Raw genomic sequence first — 19,648 nt, forward strand, 5'->3', positions numbered from 1 at the left:
GAGAAAGAGGGGAGTGAAAAAGTTGACTTAAAACTCAACATTCAGAAAACTAAGATTATGGCATCCGATCCCATCACTTCATGGCAAATAGATGGGGAAACAATGGAAACAGTGAGAGACTTTATTTTTTTGGGCTCCAAAATCACTACAGATGGTGACTGCAGCCATGAAATTAAAAGACACTTGCTCCTTGGAAGAAAAGCTATGACCAAGCTAAACAGCATATTAAAAAGCAGAGACATTACTTTGCCAACAAAGGTCCATATAGTCAAAGCTATGTTTTTTCCAGTAGTCATGTATGGATGTGAGAGTTGGACTATAAAGAAAGCTGAGCACCGAAGAACTGATGCTTTTGAACTATGGTGTCGGAGAGGTCTCTTGAGAGTCCCTTGGACTGCAAGGAGATCAAACTAGTCAATCTTAAAGGAAATCAGTACTGAATATTCATTAGGACTGATGCTGAAGCTGAAACTCCAATAGTTTGGCCACATGATGTGAAGAACTGTCTCACTGGAAAAGACCCTGATGCTGGAAAAGATGGAAAGCAGGAGGAGAAGGGGATGACAGAGGATGAGATGTTTGGATGGCATCACCAACATGATGGACATGGGTTTGAGCAAGCTCCAGAAGCTGGTGATGGATAGGGAAGCCTGGCACGCTGCAGTCCATGGGGTCATAAAGAGTCGGACACGACTGAACAACTGAACTGAACTAATAAGAATTTAGGCACATTAGTTTCTAAGTTGTAAATATTACATTTTGTTTCATTATCTTTAAATTTCTGTCATTGCCCATAACGTTCTCACTTCTTTATCCGAAGATTTAAAAAATTAAGAGATGTTAATGCATTTAATAATCTCATCCATTTTAAAAAGCATAACTGAATAAGACAATATCTTTGAATAAAGAGGTTAAAGTTACCAATAGGAATAAAGCAGTCATATTTTTATCTTTATAAACTTGCTTTCTCTCTGTCTTAGAGCTATTTAATCAAGAAAAGTATGCAACAAGGAAGTGGATTTTAAAAAATGGTAATTGGGAACCTGGTAAAATATATTTCAGAGTAATGCTAATCATGTGTGTCAAGATAAAGAAAATTAAGGTGGCTTAAGTTTTCAATTCTCTTCAGAAAAATCAATTATAGAGCAGTTACACTGCTGACAGTAAACAATAAATCCCTGGATTTAGTTAATAAAAAAAGCTTCCACTTTTTGAAAGTTTGTTTTTTCATTCAACAAAAGAAACTCATAACATTGGTTCTTTTTGAGAAATAAGGGGCTGTTCACATCAAGTATCTTTAAATCCAGATGTATTCCTGATCTTAGTTTGCCTGTTTGAATCAGGAATCATTGCCATCTAGGAAATACATCTTTATAAAGTTGCCCAAGGTTTACAATGCTTCTGGTATTGAAACTGAACAGGACCCTGTGGGGCTCCTGGGTACAAAAGCCTTTCTATATTCTACATTTCTTGTCCGTAGGGAATGGGCTTTAGCCTCCATGACCTTCTCTGAGCTCCAAAGGGCAGATTCGAACGGTTGCTAATCAGAGAAGACAGAAGCTTCGGTGGGGTACCTCAGACCACTCGGCCATCCTGACAGCCAACACTTGCTAATCAGGGAATGGAAGGGACGCAGAGACAAGGGAGGAGCAGCCAAAAAACAAGGAGCAGCCTTAGGGGCAGAGTCCTGGTTCCTCAACAGATACACATAACAACATCTTTGAGCTATTTACAGAACTAAAACCCAACAAATGGAAAATGTCAGCATTCTTCATTTCAGAGAAGACCTCTTGAGACCAGATTAAAGGAGTGCAGGCCCTGCACATACCCGAATCTTGTCAGCAACCCCATCCTTGAATCACTGCTATGAAACTCCTCACCAAATACTCCTGGTTTGGGACACACAGTTTACAAGGGCAGGGGCCTGGCAAAACAATAAAGCTATTCTTTCCTACTTCACTCAAAATTCTGTCTCCAAGATTTGATTCAGCACTGATGCACAGAGGATGAGTTTTCAGCATCAGCATTAGTTATGTGCCCTTCTGCCTCAAACTCTAAATAGGGATGGCAGACTGGAAACCAGTTTGCATCTCACCTGAGGTTCAGAATATCCTGAGTCAAATTCATGGGTGGGTTAAATCTCTCTGATAATATATAATCATTAAAACTGTAGCCCTCAATCCTGGCTACATATTGTTACAGCCTAGAAAGTTGTGTAAAATACAGGTGCCAGGGTCCATCCCTGGAGAATCACTTAAGTATTCTGGAGAAAGGCCAGCAGTAACTATTTCATTTCAATCTCAATTAACCTTTATATAGTCACTGAAACGTTCACAGTCTTGTCACTTTCTAGTTTTGGACGATTAGAATCTTGCTGTCATTCTTTCCCTTTTGTTCTCATAAAACCAATGACACAAAGGTTAAAGCCACCAAGAAAGAAAGTTTTTCAACAAGTGCAGTTCTGCTCATCACTTTTCAAATGAGCAATTAATAATTCATAACAATTAACTGAGTTATGAGTTTCTTTTTCAATATGTTTCTAAACATGAATAGATTAAATGGTAATTGCTATCAAATTTTATGTTCTAATTCATGTGTCCAATAAAAGTTTATCTTTGGGAACTCACTTTGTATTTCCCTTTGATATATTCATAACCAAATGCAATATACTGTATTAAAATATTTATTATTAGCCTATCAAATATTAACCGCTTTGAAATTATATGGATGAAAGAAAACAAATAGGCTACTTGTTTAAGTTTTCATGATTCTTTTTATTTTAATATGATTTGGATTTGTAGAATACATGCTGGTAAAAACTGATGACAAGAGCTACAGTAAGAGTTCTTGCCTCTTAATAAAATTTTTCCAAGGCATATGTATGCCCTGAATTTTCCAGACACTCTTATTCTATGAATGGATAACTGACAAAAACAAACAAACTGGGTTTTGAAGTCAAATTCCTAGGTTAAAATTCACATGTATTATCTCATCCTCTGATTCTCCAATTTTAATATGCATATGAACCACCTGGAAATCTTGTTAAAATGCAGATTAGTAAGTCTAGAATGAGGCCTGGGATTCTGCATTTTTAATAAATCCCCAAATGATGCTGATGATACTGAAGGATATAGAGAAGGATCACACATTTAAGTTGCTAGAATCTAGATGACTGTATGCAGGTTACCTAGCCTCTCTGAGCATCAGTTTTTGTGTCTGTAAAATGAGGATAACCGCTAATAAGCGCTAAGTCGCTTCAGTCCTGTCCGACTCTGTGCGACCCCATAGACGGCAGCCCACCAGGCTCCCCCGTCGCTGGGATTCTCCAGGCAAGAACACTGGAGTGGGTTGCCATTTCCTTCTCCAATGCATGAAAGTGAAAAGGGAAAGTGAAGTTGCTCAGTCATGTCTGACTCTTAGCGACCCCGTGGACTGCAGCCTACCAGGCTCCTCTGTCCATGGGATTTTCCAGGCAAGAGTACTGGAGTCGGGTGCCATTGCCTTCTCCGAACTGCTAATAAGGTTTTACGCAAATTAAACAAGGCGATGTAAATGGCTTGGCCTAGTTACTACATACGGCAAGCACTCACCAAGTTGTGACCACTGTCATCACTGCAATTAGGAGAGCTAATGTAATCCAAGGGCTAAACTAGGATATCTCTAAGATGCCAACTCAGATATAAGATTTTAAGGTTATAAGTTAAAGCACGGGTACCTATGATCAGAAAAGTGAGCTAGAAAAGTGGTACTGGAAGTCAGTCTTCTCAGATGTCAACAAGAGTGAGGCACTGTCAGGTTTGACACCCATCTTGGATTCTCAGTCCTTATAAGAGGGCAGGGATGATATTATATTTGGCTCTTGGTGTTCAAATTTAGCAGAATTCCTGGAACATGACTAGAACTGCACTATTTGCTAAATGAGAGATAGTATACATAAATGAGTAAATGAGTGAATGAGTGACTTTGTGAACAAACAAATGAATTAGGCAACCCAAAATGGGTCTAGTTTGATGGGGAGAAGAATTCAAAAGATTTAGCAAGACTTTATTAAGCAGCCCTTCTATTACTTTGGTTAAACTGAATTTAGTAATCAAAGATGACATAATGGGCAGAGTTTTCCTATAGTGCATGGGATGATCTGATCTCATTTGTTGTATATGAAGAACATATGGAACATGACTGATTTAACCATGCTATATTAGGTGGGCCTATCAATAGGTGAAGCTCAGTTTTCTCCATCACCAGACACCAGACAGCCTTTAGTAAATATCTGATAGAAGTCATACATTATATGTCCATATGTAGCTTAGCATCCTTTGCAAAATCAGCAACTTTAATTTTCATTTTAAAGAAAGAACAGGCAGGTGGCGACTAAACATATCATGGTGACTATTTTGTAAATGTGTAGAAATATTAAACCACTATGTTGTACACCTAGAACTAACACAGTGATATAGGTCAATTAAAAAATATGTAGACACTGAGAGAAATATATAAATGATAGCTATTTCTGAGGGGTGGGAATTATGGGTGATTGCTAATCTTTACTTTATTCTTTTATGTATTTCTAGTTGTCTGCAGTGAACATGTATAGTTTGTAATATTAGAAGGAAAACAGCAAATGTCATTAAAATGAAAAAAAAGAGAAAGAACAGAGGTGTGATACCTCAGGAAAGACCTTATAATATTATACATCTAAGTATCTTCCACATAAATGCTAGTAAAAGCTGCATCAGTAAAATCACTGAAAATGCAGTGATTGTCATCTCTACAACTGCCTCACTAATACATTGCCAAATTATTCTGGTAATTAGCCCTCCTGCAAACTCCCAAACTTTGTCTTTTTACACTCAAAATCCATGTGAACAATGTAGTTGTCCATATTATTGATTTTCATGATGAAGAATACAGATTAAGGTAAGACTAAGTCCATAGGGTCAATAATACTAATTAAAAAGAGGTCTAAGTGTGATTCTTAAAAATAATTGCATCAATATTTCATTATTTTTATAGTGAGTTGTCTTTGAGACATATGCTCATTTCCCCCAAACAGTTGTAGCTTAGAAGAAATAACCACAATACATAATATTAATCCTACATTTTTGCAGAATATGGGAAGGAATATTGTTAAAAATACATCTTAGCAATTGTTCCCCTTTTAAAATACCTAGAGATGTCTGAACAATCTTGACTTTGAATTGTGACGATGAGCTGAGGACTGAGGTTGGACGCAGACCATATGAACCATGTGTGGGTCTGAATTTCTGTGTATATGTGCCCGTTCCAGATGAAACCCAACTTTATTGGAATTTACATCAAAATAATCAATTGCCCTGTATTTATGCATGACTCTTCTCCACACCTTGCAGCAACAGATAACTGAAGGTTGACTGTAATTTTTAAAAACAGGAAACCTGACAAAGAGGAGATGGAAAGCATGTGGTACTTAAATTGAGATGGGGCATGACATTCCATCCCTGTAGGTAGAGCTTTATGATTTAGAATGCCCTGGGTTCAACAGATTTGGTAACGCTCACAGAAAAGGCAGGGTTTCACAGTACTGATGAGCACTGTATTCAGAATAATTACCTCTGATATCAAAGTTGACGGTAAAAAAATAAATCTTGTATGTATGTTCTGTATGTATTTTTTTTCCCGGTGCCCTTGATGTTGCAGCCAATATCATTGCTGTGATTCTCCCTTAGCAGAGGTTTTTGCTGATATTCAAGGTGACAGGTTGTTCCTGCAGAATGCAACAGAACGATTCCTCCCACCAACATGAGCAATCCTGATTGCATTATGGCCACCCTGACTTCACTTTCATTAGTTGCTGATTGTACTAAATTGATGCGAAATTGACTTGGCTGGCTTGTAAGTCTTTAAACAGTTGGCACTGACTATGTCTGTGATCTTGCTCTGGAAATTATGTGGTCAAAGCCTTCACGTTTCTGAAAATTCTAGCTTTTTCCTTAAGGTCAATCAGGGCCTTGTGAATATGAATCAATTAGACCAACTCTCTGTGATACTCATATCAAGACAGAGGACACACTTTAATGAAATGCATGGTTTAGTTTCTTTTTTTTTCTTCTTAATGTTCTCTCTTGCTTCCTGCTTCATATTATCTCCATTTTATTTAAGAGCTCCTCTGTTTCTTCATTTTTAACTGCTGTCTGAGCTTAAAATAAACCAAACTATGTTCTGCAATCCAAATCCAGTCTGTGTCCTGTCTACTATGGCCTATGAACTAAGAATGGTTTTCATGTTTTTTTAGTGATTGAAACAAAATCAAAAGAAGAATAATTCATGGCATGTGAAAATTATATGAAATTAAAATTTAAAAGTCAGCAAATAAAGTTTTAATGGAACACAGACACATTCATTTCAGTGCCGTCTATTTGGGGCTACAACAGCAGAATTGAGTAGTTGCAATAAAGACTGTATGGCCCAGGAAACCTAAAATAATTACTGTCTGGCCCTTACAAAAACAGTTCACTGACTCTTGGAATAAATCACCAAAGCCTCTGTCTCCATCTGCAAGGTAAAAATTATAAAATCCTAATGATGCTAGGCTGTGTGCTGTGCTAAGTCGCTTCAGTCATGCCCAACTCTTTGCGACCCTTTAAACTGTAGCCTGCCAGGCTCCCCTGTCCACGGAATTCTCCATGCAAGAATACTAGAGTGGGTTGGCGTGCCCTCCTCCAGGGCATCTTCCTGACCCAGGGATCAAACTTGCATCTCTTACATCTCTTGTATTGGCAGGTGGGTTCTTTACCACTAGAGCTACCTGGGAAACCCAAGAATGTTCTCAGCAAACTCAATTAGCAATAAATATTCACTATTAACTGGTTTTCCACTTATTAGGTGTTTGGCTCAGAAGAATTACCCTTCATAAGTCTCAGTTTTGCTGTCTATAAAATAAGGGGAAAAAATTACCTCCTTGGTAGAATGAGATAGTACATACATGTTCCTGACACAAATAAAGTACACAATAAATAATTTTATTATTTTATATTACTTATTATTTCTCAGCAATTGATCCATATGGAAACAGATGGAACCACTTTTGAGACTTCAGGATGATAGAATTTCAGATCAAGAAAAAGTCTTAGAACATCCAAACCATGTCTAAGATTTCACAGGAGGAGGTGCAATGAAAAGTCTGCGGTGGTCCAGCAAACAGTCCTTTAAGAGGTGGTGACAGTGATACCCAGATCAAGTCACTGTGCTGACTCCTAGACCTTAGTTATCAGGCACCCTCCATCCTGGTTTATCTGTGGCTCCTATACCTCAGAATTCTGTTCTTATGGTGGCTGAGGACTAGCCCTTCATTTAAATGAAAACAATTCCCCTATAAGTTTCAAATAGGTTGGCACTTTTTCAACTGAGCTGATTTTCACACTTAGACATTTTCTTAATACATGTAATTTTAGAACACATTCACTAGGGTGTAAAGAATGGCTCATGGTGAAGCTCCACTTAGGCACTGTCTAAAGTAAGGACAGAACTTCATGCATTGTGTTTCTGCTTGGCCTTCTGATCATCCCACTGTCAGAAAAGTCCAGGCTGCTGCTTTGATTCTGGGCTACTCATTGATACAACTGTACCTGAATTTCTTCATGAGCTTTGGCATTTCAGATAACATTCACTGTTAAACTTGGATGGTTCTACAGTGTGAAATGGTAAAAAAAATCTGTGCATGCTTGTCATTATTAATATTCTCTTCAAATAAAGGGGTAAAAATTAGCATGGACCGTGAAGTAAATATGGAAAGTTGCTTAGCCAGGTCAGAATTGAGGCCCCTCTCTCAGCTGATCACAGGTTAGCAGAGTAGTAGGCAAACCTCAGACTGTCAGGAGGGAGTCTGGAATTGCTTTTAGTCTGTCTACTATTTGTTTTTGCCCTATGCCAAGCTTCAGCAATTCAAGAGCGCTGGGATTTGAATGTATTAGGATATGATCCTACTGTGAAGGGCATTCTGTACAACTCACTTCTTTCAGGCTGCCTCATCAGCCATTGCTTCTGTGGTCGTTCCAAATGAGCCATTAGTGGTGTGAAGCATTAAAGCACTTTCCACAGCACAGGCATAAACCCTGACTCCTCTGCTCACGGTGGCATTGGGTCCCTGATGTATAGAGGTCGGTGGGCTTTCCTACCAATCCCAAATTAAAGTTACATTAGGAATGAATGGAAAACAGAATTGTCACTGGAAAGTGATGGGCATTAGCATAACTGAATGGTGTGGTGCCGTTCTGCTGAATCAGGAGAAATTTCACAACTGGGAGCAACCCTGGGTTTACTCTTCTAGCTAACAAAATGAACCATCTCCCCCCAGGAGGACAACCCAGCATATTTGTAACGCCTACAAATTGCCACCTTTTATCTTTCTTCTTTCTAATATTTTCCTTTTTAAATTACCTCCGGGAGGCTCCTACTGGTTCTATTTAACGAGCACTTCCTTTCCACCCTTAGGAGTTGAAAACAGTAACATCAAGTGCCCTTCCAAGTATTTATTTTTCCTCACTGTTATATATATGGTGCTCAGCAAGGGAAATGAGACTAGCGTTCAAATTGATAGCAAGGAAATTAAAAACTTGGATTCAGTGATGCCATTCATTTTTAGCAATAGAGATATAAGAGCCCAATGAGTGAAGTCATGTGTCTAGGACTGAAAATACTCGGAAGCATCACAGACATTCCTCTTTAAGTGACATGCCAGCTGTCAATGGATCCAACATGTGAGGTCAGCTGGTGAAATGTAAACTGGACGTTTCAATGTAACACAGCAAATAGCAGGAGACTGCAACCACAGCAAGTGAAAAATTACAAGATAGGTTCAAGGCATTTGCCCAAGGAAGTAAAATCTTCATATCAGAGAAGCAACTGGAAGCATCATTTTAATGATCACAAGTTGTCAGGATTGTAGAAATTAATCTTGTAGAAAAAAAAAATAAGAAAGAAAGAAAAAGAAATCCCCTTGAACAATGGTAGCAGAAAAGCTATGATGGGAATCTATTAATCTCCAGGAAACAGAAGTTATGTAAGCCTTAAATCTGATTCTTAGAAACCAGAACTGAGGACTGAGAACATGGCTAGTGAGAGTGTGAGAGTCTGTCTGTTGGTAGAGAGATTATAGAGGAAAGCTGAGAGGCCAAACTGTGGTTCTTAATACAAATTGAGCTGTGTCTCTCATTATACTTCCTTTTTGCCCCCACAGACCTGGTCTGAAAGTCAGAGCTGGAAGCTTGGAGAGGCCCTAGAGGTCTTTTCACTTGAATTCTCTTTTAAGCAGAAACTCTCCAACAAGCATCACGCATAGGAGCTCATTCAGCTTCTGTGTGAGCTTTTCCAGAGTCTGGGGATTTATCATAACCCAAGGCATCATACTGCATATTCTCAGATAGCTGGAGAGAATACTTTTTGGAAAATGCTAAACTGAAACAGCTCTCTCTTTCTACCCACTGGTCCTTATTCTATCTTCCTGAACCAACAAGCCTACCTGTTACATAATGGCCCTCCAAACACTGGTTGACATCTGTAAGATGTTAAACCACATGCTTACCAAGCTGTTTAAACTCTTTCAAATGAAGAAATCTTTCATCAAAGACAAAACTCGCCTATATCACTGCTTTGTTCAAATATTTTTTTCAATGACTGAACTCTTGCTGTGGGCTGTCCAGTGAATGTTTCAGGGGAACTATAACCGTTTTGGTCCTTGTTCAGTCTAAAATTGTGTTAGTGTCTTTGCCACTCATGACAAAATGTTATATAGAATTGAACATCTTTGCCACTTGAACAACTTGTTAACACAGTTCTACACCATTCTACATCTTTGCATTTTGTTTTTATAGCCTTAATTTGCAGCACAGTATCTAGCATATAGTAGGGACTTAATAAATGTTCACCAAAACTTCATAAGAAATCCTTATATAGCCATGTTGGTTAGTATAGAAGTCTCCCATTTTTCTCTAGGTAGTCTATTGGAAACAATGCATGATTTTATTTAAAAAATTAACATGCGTGTTTGTGTTTTAAAGAGGGTCTAAGATCTTATCTTTCCCCCCCAAGAACAGTTTGTAGTTTTCTTAAGGTTCAGGACAATATCTCTCAAAGGCCTTTAATAGCATTGCTCTCTTATGGGACATTGTCATCTCCCTACTATCAGTAAGTGGTATAAATAGTTTCCTGACTGCTTCTTCCACTCTTCTGGGTAAAGAAATTCTCATCAATGCAGCCAACAATTAGCAGGACACATCTTTTAGCAGATATTTTGATATGTGAGGGCTTCCCTGGTGGCTCAGATGGTAAAAAATCTGCCTGTGTAATGTAGGAGACCCAGGTTTGATCCCTGGGTCAGGAAGACCCCCTGGAGAAGGGAATGGCTACCTACTCCAGTATTCTTGCCTGGAGAATTCCATGGACAGAGGAGCCTGGCAGGTTACAGTCCATGGGGTTGCAGAGTCGGACACAACTGAATGGCTGCTACTGCTAAGTCACCTCAGTCGTGTCTGACTCTGTGCGACCCCATAGATGGCAGCCCAGCAGGCTCCCCCGTCCCTTGGATTCTCCAGGCAAGAACACTGGAGTGGGCTGCCATTTCCTTCTCCACTGCATGAAAGTGAAAAGTGAAAGTGAAGTCACTCAGTTGTGTCCAACTCTTAGCGACCCCATGGACTGCAGCCCACCAGGCTCCTCCATCCCTGGGATTTTCCAGGCAAGAGTACTGGAGTGGGGTGCCATTGCCTTCTCCACAACTGAATGGCTAGCACACACAATTTTGATATGTGAATTCCCCCATTTTGGAAGATTACAAAGCATTTAGATTTCCTAATTTGGCTTTGGACAATATCTATATCCTCTAAATGGTTGTACAGTGTATGAAACACACTCATAATACTTTTTCTATAAGATCTTTGATTTTTACTGAAAAATATTCAGTCTCTAATTCACAGTGCAAGTCTATACCTTCTTGACATACATCACTCTTTTCTAATCATATTATGTATTTCTTTCAAAGTTTTACCCTTGAATATCTTTATTCCAAATAGAAGTTACATTTCATCTCCATGATACCTGCATATTCATCGCTGTCATTAAAAGCTGGCATTCTTGATGATAATTGTGGTAGGCAGAGAAAAATATCTCCCCAAAGATGTCTATATCCTAATCCCTGGAACCTGTTCCCTTATAAGACAAAAGGGATGTGATTAAATTAAGGGATTTCAGATGGGAAGATTATCCTAGATTATCTGTGTGTTCCCATTCTAATCACATGGGTCCTTAAAAGTAGAGACTGTGTCCAGGCTGTAGTTAGAGAAAGATATAGTGACAGAAGAAAAGGCACAGAGAAATGGGAAGTTTATGGCTTTGAAGGCTGAAGAACAGGGCCACGAGGAAGAGTGCAGGTGGCATGCAGAAGACAGAAAAGGCAAGGAAGCAGACTTTTCCCTTACAGCCTGACTGGAAGACAGCCCTGCCAACACCTTGATCTTAGCCCAGGGAGACCCTTGTTTGGCTTCTAAATACAGACCTGTAAGATGATAAATTTGTGTTTTCTGAGCTACTAAATTTGTGGTAATTGGTGATAATTTTCTAAGCAGCAGCAAAAACAAACAGACTTATTATGCCTTCTCTGGAAGGCATACACCTAAGCAATGGAATTCTGTTCCCCAAACTTTCTCTTATTTTTCTCCTAAGAATAACTGTTGCCTTTAAAAAATTTTGTGGTTTGCCACAATTTCTGGTTTTACAGTTTTACAAGAGCGTTTTTACTATATTCCGATCAAATTTAATTAGAAACTCTTCTTGATCAGATCATTGAGCTTCCTACTAAACACATGTTTTCTTGTTCTTGGTAATGTATGTACTGATCCCTTCCAAGAACACATATTTTGCTACTCTAGGCCATGACCCAGCAACTGACTCTCAGCTTTCCCCCTGCCATGTGTGCTTAGTTCTTGATTTCCTATATCTTATCTTCCAAAATCTTAACATTTAGCTATGTCACAAAATATTTTAATTTTAATCCAAATATTCACACTGTTCTCCTGAAAGCACCATTAGTATCCATATAAATTAGGTAACAATGTGGGGAAATTGGTGGCTATAATATTGTCTGATATTCCAATGTAGCTTATACATTCTTCAGGAAGACAATACATCTCTTCATCAGCCCCACTGGTTCTATGTGTGGGTATTTCCATTTCATCTTCCAAACAAAACAAAACAAAATAAACCCACCTCCCTTATGTCTAGTGTTCCTGGCACCCTTAACAAGTGTTTCGTTATTTTCTAACACATGTTAACCAACCACATTTTATGTGAAACATGAAATGTTACTTTTTCTTTGGAAGGTTTATCTTTATTCTCTGAGATGTGGCTTATACCTCTTCTCGGATTTCAAAGGGGTGCATTAAAAAACAATCTCTCCTCAATCTTATTCTTCTGTGGAGCAACCTTAACACTAATTTTGATTCTGCCCGTCCTCCTTGAAATCTTTTTATTTCTGCACTCTTTCCTGAATCATGTGTTCCATGCTGCCCGACGTCCATTCATTCTGGTGGTTTTCAAGTGCTTCCCCTTTTGTCAGAGAGACCAGTTTACATTTATGGTGCATACAACCAGTGGCCCCCTCAGGTAGAAAGTTCACTAATGAGCCTGGAGTTCTTAATTTCCCCAGTTGAAGACACTCAATTACTTTAGGGGTCACCTTTGTTTCAGTCACTTGAATTAGTCTTGTGTCTGAGCAAGGGATTTTTAGAATTCCCTAGCTCAACAATTTGATACTCAATAGTGGCCATTCTTATTACACTTTCTGCACTATCACTCTACTATTAGAGTTAAACATGGTTCTTTTTTTAAAAAAAAAAAAACAACATGGATTTTTACCTAGTTCTTTGACACATCAACTTGTACCTGGAACTAATAATAATTGAGATCTTACTAGGTACCATGAGCTCCACATTCATTATTTTCCATATGTGTTAGGTTCTAGTTTTATCACAATTTTTAGATGCAAAAATTAAGTTTAGGGAGTCCAAGTACTTTGTGCTAAGTCCTATGGGTAGTAAGGCATGGAGATGGGATTCAAACCTGGGTCTGTATGAGTCCAGACCCGAACTGTGTATTCATTTGGTTCTATTCATAGGATGTAAGCAACGGTGTCAGGAACTGAATCTCTTTATTTTCTATTCCCAAGTACAAGTCCTGTGGGACTGCATTTCCACACTGCTCCTCTTTTCAGTCCTCTAGGAGACTGGAACCCTGTGTCTGGAACCCTTGGACTCTGTCCTGATACTTACAACAGCTCCTCCCTGGTCCTGACTTCCTAAATGTGCACCTAATCCCTGCTCACTGCTGCCAATGCCACTGTCAGCCCTACTTGGACACTATGTTTTTCTTTCCTTGGTTTCTCATTGCCAGGTCACTACCACTGCCACTAATAATGTGGCCAACCCACGGGTGGGTCCAACTCAGGGCAAACAGAAGTAGTGTGTGTGTGCGCATGTGATGTGAGGGGTGGCTAGGAAGGGAAGAAAGCAAAACAGATTGACTTGAGGGGCATTTCTGAATGCATTCATGTATATGCAGACATAGGAGTGATATGAAAAATACTTACCAGCCTGCAAGCACTAACTAATTAGTATGGATACCTGCTCTAGTATTGGAGCAGGTGCTGAAGGCACAACACTTTGACAAGTATTATCCTGTTAGATTTTGAGGATGTCTAAGAGATTCCAGGGAAGCACTTAGGGGTCTCAATGCAATAGCTACTTATCAACTGGCAAAAGAATTTCTATATTTTAACACAGAATATCAGCCCTGTATAGCTGGGTAGAGGGAAGAAAAGATTTCAGATTGAGATAATATTATTGTGTGCTCAAAGGTGTATCTGAAGTCTGTTAAATTTATATAGTAAATCCAGTCTCACCCTGTTCCAGTCCTTCCTTTATAGAGCAGTCAGAATAATCTTTCTAAAGCAGAATCTTATCCTCTCCTCTGCCTCAAACTGTATGGTGGATCCCATATAACCCCCTGTAGGAAGGTCCTCACTTCTCTTCCCTGATGAGATAAAACTTCTTAGCTTGGCGTTCAAGACACAACATGATCTGGTCTCTGGTTGCTTTTTCAACATTTTACCCCCATCCCAACACAAACAACACACACACAACACGCATACTCCTTACCTTCTAATCATATCAATACCTTTTGATATTTCTGAAGCAGAGCATGTTAGCTCACGTACTTTTTTGCCCAAGAAGTTCCATCCAGGAAAGCTTTTACTAATACTAATACTTAAAGACTTAAAATGTCTTCCTCTCTAAGAAGCCTTACTCCCCACCTGGGCTTCCCTAAAAGCATGTACATAGCACTTGGTCTGATTACCTTCTAACTGTTGGGTGCATGTCAGCTTCTCACTCCAGATTGTGAACTTCACATCCATATGCCCAAAGCAGCTATCTTTCTTTATCCTTTAGCCTCTACTGCTAGTTCAATACATAATTTATAGTAGGTATTCAAGAAATACTCATGAGGGTAAAGTATTTACTTCCGTAATCTCACTGATCTACTTAACTATGATGTAATAAGGTGCTGGAGTTGAGGCACAGAGCATTTTGTACATTATACAGCACTTATGTGGTACATCCATGCCTAAATCCAGTCTTCTCATTCCAGAAGAAAAAATCTGATGACATTATATCTTTTTATAATACTCCAGAAATTAACACAGAAAAATCAAGTCAGGCCTTTTTTGGGCATACATTTCTTCTGAGGCTGGATTCGTTTACTTTCTTCTCCAATGTCTTTCCCTGATTACACTTCAGGAACTCATTCATTAGGTCCTGCTGCATCAGTAGTTAACATGAGACTTTCCCTTTGGAAAGGTGTGTCTTCATTATAAAGTCTCCTCATTGCCTATGCTTTGAGTCTTGATGCTGGTCCCTCTTCTGTCTCTCTTTCTCTTCTCCTGACTGCTGGCCTTCTATGGGCCTCTATATCTAGATGACAGCTATCTCCTCAGTCCTGGATCCTCACATTGTTTTGGGGATCCCAAACTCATTCAGATCCTTAAAATGCTTTCTGGGAACCTACAGTATGTATAACTTTCAAACCATGACCGTATCCAGAGCTTATGTACAGAAGTGCTGCCTGACTTCTGACATTATTTGACTCTTTTAATGACTCTCCAGCATGGCGAGAGATGCTCACCCTCCAGTTTCTAGATCCCATCCTAACCTTGACCCGCTCAAAGCCAAATTTCTCAGTTATCACCACAGTTCACTGATGCCCCTGGCATTAGTATGGCAACAAATTTCACTTTGGCTTTATAATATGCAGAAGTGTAGCCTCCAGATAACTATATATTTCATAAGCAGCAGGTAAAATATTCTGTTCACCTCTGGTAGAAACTGGTTTTAGATAGTTCCTGCATGTTGACATTTTTTTTTTCAAGTGAAAACTAAGCAAAAACCCTCTAGAGCTGTGCTGTCCAATATGGCAGACATATGTGTCTATTAAGCCTTGCAATATGGCTAGTTCTAATTGAGATGTTCTGTAAGCAGTAAACATCTGATTTCAAAGGCTCTGAAAAAAGTGGAATATATTCTTAATAACATAACATTAATTCTATGTTGAAAGGATAATATTTCAGGTTTTTTTGGATAAAATGATTTGTTAAAATCCACCTCTATTTATTTTTACTTTTTAAATGTGGATAACAAAATATTTCAAGTTACATGCATGGCTTGCATGATTTTCTATCGGGCTGCACTCTCCAGAGGCTCTGCCTGGTGGCTCTTTAATATTAGTAAGCTGACTGTGTACAGATAGAATGGAAAGCTAGTGCAGAATTAAAAAGCAGAAAAGGTTGTGAATGACAGAAGGAAGCTTTTGCTTAGATTTTTAAATTTCTGTTCCCAGAATACACCGACATGCCACCTGCCTTGACAAGCTTTTAAGAAGGTCTGATAATCCTCAGAGAAATGAGGTTGAACCAAATGGCATCTGTGTAAAGCTCACTGCATGGTGCCTAACCTCAGAGGCTTAAAATCAACATTGATTTTCATCATTTATTTTATCCTGGCATTTAAATATCCCTTAGATTTATTACCTTTAGGTTTTGGGTTCAGAGGCAGTGATGGGTATGATACAAGGGTGATAATAAGTTATGTAGATACCATTTAATTTACTAACTCTGGAGCTCCAGGGTAGTTCAAGAAATATATTAACCACATACACATCACCCTTCATTCCGTGGTAAGGATTTCTAAGCTGGGTCCCTATTGTGCCACTTAATTTATGGTCTGGCCAGGTACACGGATCTGCGTACAATATTTCAATATAAGTTGCTCCAACCATCAGAAGAAACTAAGATGGGCTTCAAAGGAGCCGGCTGGACAGCTGATGGATGGATCGCGCTCTCTCCTATACGTAGGCTGGGGCATTAAGTAGTTTTTAAAGCTTGTCAGTGGTTTGGGTCTTTTTCTGCTCTGAGAAGCTGCAAGCACCAGCCTCGACAAGCAGAATCAGCCATGCTGCAGCAGGCAGAGGGCAGCTCCCAGAGTTACTTACGTTGACAGCCGTAGTGCCAGGAATTTCCCGGCAGGCACTCATCACACTTAGGCCCTGTCGTTCCAGTCTTACACTCACAAAATCCTGAGCCATTACAACGATCATGGACTGAGCCCAAAGGGTTACAATAACACTCTGTAGAAACAAGACAACACACAGGCTGGAGACAAGTCCACATGGCTTATAAGTTATCAATACAGGAGCATCACTTACTTAAATGGATCACTTAAAGAAAGATGTCCACTAATGAAATGCTTTGGCAAATATGGCTATTTCAGGTCCATTTATTTATTTGCTCAGCCTTCCATGATATCATTTTTATGTTATGGGAGGAAATCAGCTGAAAATTTCTAAGGAAATAAGACATCACGCTCTTCACTGCTAACAGATTATAATGGAAGTTCTGTTTGTTAGGGCATTTTTAGATGGTTTATGAATGCCATGAGAAATTTGTGTATCAAGGATAAATCAATATGCCATCAGTGTAAATCTGTTTTAAATTATTCAAACGAGCCTATCTGTTACACTCAATATTTGAGAACTGCTGAACACTGTTAAAGTGCAATATGAATGCACTTTGTTCATTCAAAGGCAGTTTTACTTTATGATTTGGGATGGTGCATTATATAGATATTCATACTGTGTTGCAATCAGCCTTTAGATATTGTATCTGCTAGGCATGTTAGTATAGTTTTATGTAACCTAGATTAACAATCATGGAAGAAAAATGAATGTTGTAATCCTAAATAAATTTGAACATATGCACAGTTTGAGACTCGCATCATTATAATGTCTGTGGACAGAAAAATATAACTTTGTGTAATAAAAAGTAAATAGAATAATTTCTGGATTCCTCACATAGTATTATGCAGGATATTTTTACTTCTGAAGCTCTGCTTTGCTTAAAGGATGAATTAGAAATGAGAATTCCTTAGGCTTCCATTAGCTAAGAAAGCTAACAGCAGTTAGTATGCAGCTTTTGGAATTTGTAAGATGAAATTTCTTTCTTTGTAATCCCACTGTATAATACTGGGCAAGTTATTATGCCCCCCTGTCTCTTGATTTCTCTTATTTTAAAATGGTATCATTAAGAGATTTTCACGTTAAAAATAAAATAAAATCACACCAAGCAACTAACCAAGCAGCCAACTACAAGAAACCCTGAGGATTTTAGTTTAGTATCTTTAAGTTTAGTGTCTTAAATTGGCAATGGAGATTAAGGGGTTACTGTTATATAGATAGGTCTAGAGGTGTGGTTCTGTCATAGGAACTAATCAGATAATTTCTTCAAAGACTGTGGAGTACCTTGGAATCATTATTTATTTCATGTTAAGGGAATTTTGAAGTTGAGCATTCTTAAGATATAAATATTTGTGAGGCTAAGAGTAACATACATAGGTAAAACTAAAACCAAATAAAGTATAAATTGCTCTCTTCTTGTCTGGCTTGATTTAATAATTGGATTTAATAATTGAATTAATAATTTTAAATTGGAATTTTCTATTTTAATGTGTGTCTGTAAAGTGGTGGTGGTGGTTTAGTTGCTAAGTCATGTCTGATTCTTGCGACCACATGGACTGTAGCCTGCCAGGCTCCTCTGTCCATGGGATTCTCCAGACTAGAATACTGGAGTGGGTTGCCATTTTCTTCTCTGGGCAATCTTCCCGACCCAGGAATCGAACCCAGCTCTCCTGAATTGCAGGCAAATTCTTTCCGACTGAGCTACAAGGGAAGCCCATGTATGTATGACAGTTGTTTAAAAATTTTTAGATAGAAATTTTGTTGTGACTTTTAAAATGCTTATATATATATAACATATATACATAAAACATACATACATACATATATATATACACACACACACACACAAATACCTATAGCAAAACTGCTATAATATGTTTCTTACTATTTAAAGTATGTAAGTTGACAATGAACCACCAGCATTTTGTAAGACAGGGAGTAGTGTCACATCTGGTCAATGTGAATTCGCATACTATGCTAGTCAATTAGCCTGTAACAACTGATTAATATGAGGTTTCAGATACAAAAAATGTAAACAAAATTTTAAAAAATGTGGAACATCTAAATAAACCACAGCACATCTCAGTGGTTGACATATGAAAGGTGGTAAGTGTAATGTACTCAGTCATGAAAATTAGTGACAAAGAGAGGTGGGGTCTACTCTCCACATTACATACACAGTAATTTAGTTTAAAAATATCATTTCTGGAACTCAAATCAATGGTAGGTGTTGCAGTGATGAGGATAGCCTTGGAGAATTATGTTTTATTCCTTGAAACTAGGAATAATATGCAGGACTACAAAACTAAAAAACATGAAATACTTTTGGAAGTCTGATTAAAAAGTTATACTACAATTGATTTATAGGTATTAGAAGTGTCTTGGGTTTGTTTTGTTTTATAGAATGTGCCTCTGATTACCTGATCTTGGGTTTCCAGGGGACTGAAAACAATAATACATCATAATTGAAGATGTGTTTAGTAGCAAATGCTGAGCCCTGCATTTCATTCTGATATCAAGTTTTTTGTTATCAGGGATTATTAGCAGTGATTACCCAAGGTCAGAAGCCACCTATTCAGCTTCCTGCTTAAATGCTCAAGTTTATGATACGGAAGCATGCAAGGATGCCATTTTCATGGAACTGCTGCATCACACATGCATCTTTGGAAACATGGCTGGCTTGGAATTTGTATGAAAATGGGTAAATCTGCCAAGAATCATAAAGCAGTGATTACTGTGACAACATGGAATAGCCTGCACTTTATATTTACCATAATATAAAATGAAGCAAATTGTTTAAGACATCTATTTCAACATAGTTGTTATTTTGTCAAAGATAGGTGCTGTTTGTCAAAGATAGGTGCTGTTTGTCAAAGATAGGTGCTGTTTCCTCAAAACCAGGGTGGTGGATTTCATTGGCAATTGTCAAAGAAATGGCAAATGCTTTTTTCCCCTCCTTAACTTTTAAGGTGGCTTAGATGAAGTTCAAATTTGCAGAGATTAGTGCCTAATTCTGTGAAAGTGAATTGGGTAAATATCCATTCATTTTCATTAGTGC

The 19,648-nt window shown here is 38.3% G+C and overlaps 1 protein-coding gene across 8 annotated transcripts in view; it reads right to left on the bottom strand.

The window, feature by feature from the left end:
• NTNG1 (netrin G1) overlaps positions 1-19,648 on the bottom strand; it is a 398,647-nt gene that overhangs the window by 36,059 nt on the left and 342,940 nt on the right. For 2 of the 8 annotated variants that reach the window (XM_081493864.1, XM_081493865.1), the window contains exon 7: positions 16,570-16,704. The exons of the other annotated variants lie outside the window; for them this stretch is intronic. In XM_081493864.1, the coding sequence (XP_081349990.1) occupies positions 16,570-16,704 (135 nt within the window). The remainder of the gene's footprint in view (positions 1-16,569; positions 16,705-19,648) is intronic. 8 annotated transcript variants of the gene reach the window in all.

The sequence above is a fragment of the Giraffa tippelskirchi genome, chromosome 5, assembly GCF_054371585.1.
Source record: "Giraffa tippelskirchi isolate mGirTip1 chromosome 5, T2T-mGirTip1v1.2.pri, whole genome shotgun sequence".
Lineage (NCBI taxonomy): Eukaryota > Metazoa > Chordata > Mammalia > Artiodactyla > Giraffidae > Giraffa > Giraffa tippelskirchi.